General features: G+C 41.0%; 1 protein-coding gene across 1 annotated transcript; it reads left to right on the top strand.

The window, feature by feature from the left end:
• Positions 1–1,551: 1,551 nt before the first annotated feature.
• Positions 1,552–3,683, top strand: LOC124116161 (mammalian ependymin-related protein 1-like). The gene is made up of 3 exons (XM_046477397.2): positions 1,552–1,747; positions 2,860–2,947; positions 3,572–3,683. The coding sequence occupies exons 1-3, from the start codon at positions 1,552–1,554 to the stop codon at positions 3,636–3,638; spliced, it is 351 nt and encodes a 116-aa protein (XP_046333353.2). The 3' UTR covers positions 3,639–3,683.
• Positions 3,684–8,787: the final 5,104 nt, after the last annotated feature.

Genomic DNA, 8,787 nt, shown 5'->3' with positions numbered 1-8,787 from the left:
CGTGAAGATCCGGGGTAGAATAGGTCTTCAGCAACCCATGCTTGAACTGAAAGGCGACTATTCTTGTCGTAAGAGGCGACTAACGGGATCGGGTGGTCAGGCTCGCTGACTTGGTTGATGCATGTCATCGATCCCAATTGCGTGGATCGATGCTCATGATGTCAATGACTGGATTGTCTGGTCCAGACTCGATTATTTACAGACCGCCGTCATATAGCTGGAATATTGCTGAGTGCGGCGTTAAATAACAAACAAACAAACAAAAGACTCAACAACGAGTACTATGTATATGCCAACATCTCCAAAGAATCACAGTCAGTCCCCACCTGAAATTGACATATCCTTATGAAGAGCAGAGAAGAATGCTACGGTGATCGTAACGTTACAATGCTTTGGGAAAAGTGGTCTTAAACATTTCAACACCTCTCAACCAAGGATTGTTTAGCTTGACATTTAGTCGCTGTTGTTGATCCTTCTTCAGGAAGTCCTGAGCAGATTGAAGGCCAGTTTTCTATCGTAAGTGTCCAAATGCCCATGTACTCATCTCATATGTTTTAACAATCAATACAAAACAAACAACAACAAAAACTATACGTTAATGGATGCTTACATATGTTTGCGGTCATCCAACGGCCATTCCATAAACGGCTTGGTGTAACAAAACCACGCGAAGTAAAATGTTTACTCAAATACATTGTTTGTTTTGGAAGATACTTTCAGTTAAATCGATGTAACTGTCTGGTGAATTCCTAGTCATTATATGCACTCCGCTTATCTCGAACAACGGATAACTCGATAGTCAGTTTATTTTGACAACATACTGATGTCGCAGATAGGAACACGTGTACTTATCTTATATGCTTTAGAATAAGCAAGTAACATATATGATACACAACGCTAAATAACTGTATTATTATGTTATTATATTTTCTAGGGGAGGGCTGAGGACCTGTTTTTGCCAATTGGAAATATCTTTCTTTTTTTTAATTTTTGGAAAACTGCAATACTTCTCGGGGATGTATACACTGATATGAATTATCGATCTCGTTTTTTCCAGTTCGACCCAGACCAGAAAGTCGTCATCACTAGCCATTTTGCGTATGACGACACACAGAGGAGGTTCTGGGAGATGCAAAGGAGTCAGATCGGCCGGGATATCAAAGTTCATGAATTACTATTCCTGGACAATTAGGTAGGAAATACGCAATTCCTTGTATATACCCCAGGAAGAATCGAAATTGAATCCACACTGATCCATTGACCGGAGCAAAAATGCCATGCGCTTTAAACATATCTCTGTTGTGAATGAGTGAGTGAGTGAGTGAGTGTGTGAGTGAGTGAGTGAGTGAGTGAGTGAGTGAGTGAGTGCAGTGTAATTCAGTTACATCAGGGTGTGTCAGTTCATTTCCCACCTTTGTTAATAGACAAAAGTTCATTATCGGTGTGAATCTGTGTTTCGAATCCTTCCACGGCAAACATGAAAACCACTCCTACCTAACTCACGCAGGATTGCCACATAGACCCAAACCTAAACGATATCCAAGCATATGCATGTTTTCCCAGGACAAGCATTACAAGCTCAACCTCCTAACCCACGAGTGCAACGTGACTGCCAATCCCCGCCCCTGTCGCTCCTACTCTGTCCCCCCAGACGCCAGGTTCAGGGGAACCGCTGATGTCGGCGCCGCTGGCGTTCCTGACGAACACGTTATCGTCAACGTCTTCGACGGTCGTGACGAGGATAACAGTGAGTTCCTACTGGAAGAAGATAGTTTTTAGTTTGTCTGTTGTTTTTTGCCGCATCCAGTCATACTCCAGCCATACTGCGCTGGACTACATACATCGAGGTAAACCAGTGGGTGATATTATGAACAACGCCCTGTGCCTTTGGGGCAAGATGACACGCAAACAAACATATTGCCGAGCCAGACCACCAATTTTTGACGCTTATTAAGACAAGGAATAGGGTGCTGAGAATAAATTCTACCAGGATTCTCCACGTCCCCAAACCTAGGAACTTCAAACACTGAAATCTTCCAACCTTTAACGCAAAAAGATTGTAAGTGAGTTAGTTCTGGTTAACGCTGCTTTTAACAGTGTGCCAGTTATATCACGGCTTGTCAGCTTAATGTGGGAGGAAAGTGATGCAGGTCTCAGACATTCGGTGACTTCGGTGAAACCCACGGGCACGGGTATGGTGCAGACAAACCTAGAAACATAATCGAGGCGAACCGGGATTCGAACCCACAATCATAGGTTTCTGGCGTGCCAAAGGGAAGCAACTCTGCACGGCGATTCGCGGCGCCTTAGACGACTGGGCCACCCGTATCCCCCGCACATACATAACAACTGAACAATAAAAAATGCAGCATCGCCTTGAAACGTTGGCAGCATAGTGAATACCCTCTCCAAATTTAAATTTAGATTTTCTGGCATTTTCGACACGATGCAAGGACCTTACACCTAACCCGTGTAGGTTAGCAAACTGTTCTTGTCGAAAGAGTTAGCTAATTGGACCAAGTGGTCAGGCTCAGAGATTCGTGTGTTGCGTGGATCGATGATCATGATGTCAATCAGTGGATTGTCTGATCCACTCTTGATTATTTACAGGCTGGAATATTGCTGAGCGCTGCCTTGAACAACAAAACAACAGCCGTACGCCTCTGTCTTTTCTGTTTGATGATTGAATATTATATACAGTGAAACCGCATTTGTAACATGGAATATGTAACTACTTTTACCATTGTTCCGGATCTGAAACATAACTATTGATATACGAGTATCAGTTGCCATGGGTTACACATCTTCTGAGTGAGTGGGTGGGCGAGCGAACGAACGAATAATATTTGATTGTTCCAGATCCATACTACATGACAATGACCGGAGCTGACTGTCTTCCCATCCAGACAGGTTTCTTCAGCAACGAGACGGGGGCTGTTGTTAGATAGTGAGTGTCCCACTTTAAACTATCTACAGCTATCAAACATAGGAAACATCACAGTTTCTTTATATGTGTTCTGATTGACGTCATGCATAGCTTAAAGGACCCATGAAGATCCGGGTTAGAATAGGTCTTCAGCAACCCATGCTTGCCATAAAAGGAGATTATGCCTGTCGTAAGAGGCATAGCTTAAATACATTCATTATTATCCGAGCACAAATGGATAAATCATTTTAGCAGGAACATCAGGGTTCCATCTGAACTTATCGCTACAGTGACCTTCAGTACTGACGTAATCTAGAGATAACTTTTCATGGCATGGCAAAGTTAGCACTATGGCTACGAGACTAATAAAGCCCGAAGTGATGGAGGTCACGGACATTAGCCGCTTTGGTGAAACCCCCGAGCACGGGAATGTTGCTTACAGACCTAGAAAAATAATTGGGCAAACCGGGATTCTAACCCACGATCATGGGTTTCTGGCGTGCCCAAGGGATGCAACCCTGCACTGGGCATAGCGGTGTCTTAGAAGACTGCGCCACACGTGCCCCCATTCAATCTAGATATAGATGTCAAATCCAGTTACCATGGCAAATATTCCTGTGATCTCGCAGAGTTGTTCTTTTTCAGTTTCTACGATGTTTCCATTGGTATTTCTGACCCCGATGTCTTCATACCACCCAAAGAATGTGTCTGAGCTTCTTGCAATCATTCTATGTGTATTGTGTACAATAAAATATCGCCCATAAACATTACCTGTTCAAATAATTTACATACTAAACTTTGAAATATGCTTGGAGTTGAACTCGCAACAGACGGACCGTTATGCTTACTATTGGAATTTCTATTTGTTTTCAACTATCTTGTAATTGGTATCGTAAGAATGTAAGGGGGAATTTGGGTGATTTTCCGTTCGTCTGCAATCTCGAACCAATCTGATCAAACAAACAAAAAGTTAAATCTGTTCATCTGGGAAATATGGTCAGTCGTAAACCTTTTTCAAATATAACTGTACAGAGTATTGGCCGCGCCCACACTGGTGGCAGCGATGTTACCGAGAGTGTAACGAAGGTGTCATGCCCTGGGAAGGGAAGGAGCTTGCGTTTCCATATAAGGATCGTACACCATCCGCTGCCGAGTTTCAGAACCAACATGTAGAATCTCCCGACGAACACGACAGCATCTCAGCTAGAGTCGTGAGTGAGTGAGTGAGTTGGGTTTAACGCCGCTTTTAACAGTATTCCAGTTATATCACGGCGTGTCAGCTTAATGTGGGAGGAAAGCCCGAAGTGATGCAGGTCTCAGACGTTTACCACTTCGGTGAAACCCACGAGCACGGGTATGGTGCTGACAAACCTAGAAACATAATTGGGGCGAACCGGGATTCGAACCCACAATCATAGGTTTCTGGCGTGCCCAAGGGACGCAACTCTGCACAGCGAATCGCGGCGCCTTAGACGACTGGGCCACCCGTGCCCCCTCAGCTAGAGTCAATATACGCAACACTTATGAACGAATAAGTGCAATGCATACAATAGTGTTTTGTCTGGTCTTGTAACATTTCATCTGACTTATAAATGAATGCTTTGGTTCTGGTGTTTGATGTCGTCATGCTGCTACATGAAACAAAATAGATTGTCCTTACGGTGATTTGGATTTTGAATGGCTATCTAGCAATACTAATGACGCAAGTGAAGAAAATGAATTCTGTAGTATTACTGAGGTGAACGAAATTGATTTATTGAGCGTTATTGACTTTCCTGCCTTGTTTTCCGAAATGACAGGAATCTGGCAATCTAGGAATCTAGCACCAAGACAATTGGGAATGAAAACAATACTGTAGACTAGATATACCCTGCTCAGATGTGGCCGCCGACACAGATCAAAGCGACTGCCCCTGATCAATCCCAAACTTAAACCAGATTCACTATCGTATCGAAAAAAAACACCTCCAAGATTTTGAGAAACCAAGACACAGCAAATCTAAAATGAAAAACACTTAACTAATAGGCTCTGAAAATGTTCAATGGTAAGACAAATAAAATTGTCCATCAAGACCATCTACAAGACAATGTTAGAGGCACAAGCAGCGCAAGTCCCAACCCCCGATGTATATAGCAGATACCCTGCAACTGTGGCCACTAGTACATTGGAGAAACCCTTAGACCCCTCAACACCAGACTCAAAGAACATCGGGCCTCTGTTAAACTCGACCTGAAATCCGCTTTCCGATCACATGGTGAAGAACGAAAACCATAACTTCACGTTGGAAGCTACCAAAGTCCTGTCTACCAACAACAACTGGCGACAAAAAAAACTACAAGAAGCCATTGACATCAGGAGACACCAGCCAGCCATGAACCGTGACCAGGGAACCTTTCTGCCTAGTGATTGGGACTTATTGCTTTTATCTTTGTCGGGACTAATTACCTAGCTGGCTTCCATTTGCCCTTTGCTATGTCCATTCTTTCACCTATCAGTGCCATTACATATTACTTATCTATGATAACTTAAGTGTTGGCTTCCATTGTCTTTTGCTAATCACCTATCAGCGCCAATCATCTGTTGGCTTCCTTTGTTAGCTTCTACCCTTTGTTATTTTCCACCTTTTGTTATCTTATTAATTTTGTTGTCCTTACATGTACATATATATGCTCTCTGCCTCATGGCATTCATTTTTGGAGTCCATACCACACAACCAACTAAAGCCACACAATCCTTCCGACTCCCAAACAACCAAGCAATATTCACGGCAGAACTAATGGGCATGGCCTCAGCCCTCCATAATCAAGAATCCAAAAAAACAAAACAAAAATCCTAATACTTACCGACTCCCTAAGTGGACTGCAAGCCCTCCAATACAAAAATACCAAAAACCGACCTAAATTAATAAATCAAATACTTAAAAGCTCCAAGGACCTTACTAAGGCAGCGACCAAATAACCTTCTTGTGGATACCCGCCCACGTAGGAATATACGGTAATGAAAACGCCGATAAGGCAGCCAAACTATCCCTCAAAATCCCAGAAATAAGCTTAAACTTACCCATCTCAAACTCAGAAATTAAAAGCGTAAACAAGCAAAAAATCACCAAAAAATGGCATAACCTATATCTAAACTCAAATAGCCAAATCAAAAAAGTACTCAGCAAACCACTAACCAAACCAAAAATTCTCCATCCATCAAAAAGAATCGACAGAGTAATCACTAAACTCCAAACAGGACACACCAACCTAAATAACCACCTAAATAATTAAAAAAAAACATACTACAGGTAACTGCCCACACTGCAAACAACTAGAAACCCCAGAACACGCACTCATCCACTGCACACACTACCTAACACATCGAACCGCATTACAAACCACCCTCAATCTAAACAAGGCTCTCACTCTAGAAGCAATACTAAACCCACAAAATAAACTAGAAAATTTCAAGGCCTTAGGCGTATTCTTAATCAAAACGGAACTAATAAAACGCATCTAAAAACACTATCATCTACCAAATCAAAATCACACAAACAAACAAACATCCACCATACCCAGCTCCCTTAGTTCTACTTACCAACCCCATCGGCATCTATTCCAAATCTCAAAATTCCCAAACTCTATATAAGCAACCCCTAAACCCCCTCTTGGGTTGCACACACCACTTTCGCCCCTTTCGGAAACACATTAAATGGCCTGGCCGGGCCCGTGTGCGAAATACGCATGAGTCGGAAAGCGCACGTTAAATCTCCAAAGTAAGTTAGTAAGGCATTCAGTCACCTTATGAAGGAGTAAGCATATACTCCGAAACGTTGTGTTCCTCATAATAAAGAAGTTGACATCCATATATTCTCTTCCTTAAAATTTATCTAGCTTTTTAAAAAATATGACATAAAAAGGTAAGGAAAGAAACTTGATTTAAAAAAAAAAATTTTTTAAAATTGCCTACCTGTTTTACCGATTGGTCATCGGGGACGAGAAAATACCCATAGACGGAATTACTATTCCGGTTTCTGAGCTGGCCGACCTTCGCCGTACATTCTAGGCCGAGAAGCGGCGGCAATTGAGGGAGGACGGGGCACAGAAATGAAGCTGGCATCAGGTCATACAGTAGGTCCATCTCAGGTGACAAGAAACACCAGCCAAGTAAAGTATTACAGCACACACGACAAATCACAAACTCCAAATATAACACACCCTTGCACAAAACAGTCTAGTTTCAGAGCACCCCGTTCAATCCCCACCAGTCCATTCCACATCGTCCGAATTGGTTTGCGATTATCCAAACACAAGCAAAACATTCATAAATCAGTGATATTCCCAATTTGTTGGTGCCATGGTAGGTTCATGCGTCGTGGTATTTTCCCTAACTGTTCCATAAACTTCATTTACAACAGCAGTAAGTATAATTTCATCCTCATGCTCCCGTTCGACTCGAAATTCACCTCTTTACAAACTTATATGACGTCATATATAAATCCACACTTGATGGTTGACCTCGCCTCGGTGCATCGAGTCAAGTTTATATTTTTGTTCACTTTCCTGTTACCTTTTTTCATTTTTTTTATTAATCGTTTGTCAATGTGTTCAGATAATAAAATTATGTTGATGTTGACATATTCTCAGATTAAGTGGTACTAGCATATTACATAGAACCCCCCCTCCTCATTATCCTCTGAACCATTGAATACTTGAAACTGAACTGGAATGTAGTGATGAACCCAGAAATTTGGTCTCTTTAAAATTGGCTCACATTATATACATCCTATTAGCAGCGTATTTGCATAAAATACCCCCAAAAATATTCAAAACCCAATTATTTTAAATGAAAAACTCAAATGTATAAAAACAGCTCGCGTAAATACCCAAATCAAGCTTTTTCAGCATGCGTACAAATTTACAGGAGCTAATTTCCGAAACACAATTAAGAACTAATTTACTTTCCGAGCCAAGCCTATATATTTAGAACAGTTATATACATCTAACACATTATTTCATTTTTTAAATCTTAAAATATTCACTTATTTGGGGGAAAACCCAATAGAGTGATGAATAGAGTGATGAATAGATGAGTGAAAATATTTTGGTTACCCAATGAAATATCTTTTAACCCATTTAAAATAGAAACCCTAGAGTAAAAAACTCAATTGCTCAAAAAGTTATCTGGAGCTCAGTCCGGATCCGAGGGACCGACTATATGAATTTCGTTGATGGGTATCTTTGATATCTTATCTTGAAAATCAATAAATTTGCTCTTTTCGGCATAAATTAATAAAATTTCAAACATGTTAGGGGTCATGTGGTTGCAAGTTCATTTCCTAGCCTAGTCTTCATCGAACCAATATATTTTTACACAAAATTATTTATCCACAGGTTACTTTTCACAAACTGTTGCAGGAATGAGTGGTGGTTAAATAGGCAATCAAATGTAACACCATTTCTTTCAATAAGTTTCCATTACATACAAAACAAACTCGGTATACTTTCCTTTGACCCTCAGTGAATACGTTTTTGCTCGTGTGGTACTTTATACATATTGTTCATAATTTTTCACAATCATCATTATTATTAAAATGCATTAAAATGTTAAGCGCTTGGCAACTCATGGTCGACCATCCACAGAATTACATCTCCATTCTATTATGATGAATACCGCTAAAAATTACCATTTACTATTACAAAATCCAAGCAATATTACGGAGAGGGGGTCAAAATCGGCTCTACGTGGTGTACCCATGTGGTGAATTGGTGTGACGAGTCAACGCTTTAACCTCGCTAAGATTATTTATATAAACAAATGTCAAATCAGGTAAAAAGTGTTGTATATTTCATGCAGGTGTTCACCAGAATAGTCACGTG

Source organism: Haliotis rufescens, unplaced genomic scaffold, assembly GCF_023055435.1.
Source record: "Haliotis rufescens isolate VD_foot unplaced genomic scaffold, xgHalRufe1.0.p SCAF_3, whole genome shotgun sequence".
Lineage (NCBI taxonomy): Eukaryota > Metazoa > Mollusca > Gastropoda > Lepetellida > Haliotidae > Haliotis > Haliotis rufescens.
The sequence above is the reverse complement of the archived record's forward strand: the minus strand, read 5'-3'. Positions and strand labels throughout refer to the sequence as shown.

Coding starts and splice junctions, on each gene's coding strand:
- LOC124116161 (XM_046477397.2), top strand. CDS start 1,552: ATGTTTTCCCAGGACAAGCATTACAAGCTCAACCTCCTAACCCACGAG. Junction 1,748..2,859: donor CGGTCGTGACGAGGATAACA/GTGAGTTCCTAC, acceptor TGATTGTTCCAG/ATCCATACTACATGACAATG. Junction 2,948..3,571: donor ACGGGGGCTGTTGTTAGATA/GTGAGTGTCCCA, acceptor GTTCTTTTTCAG/TTTCTACGATGTTTCCATTG.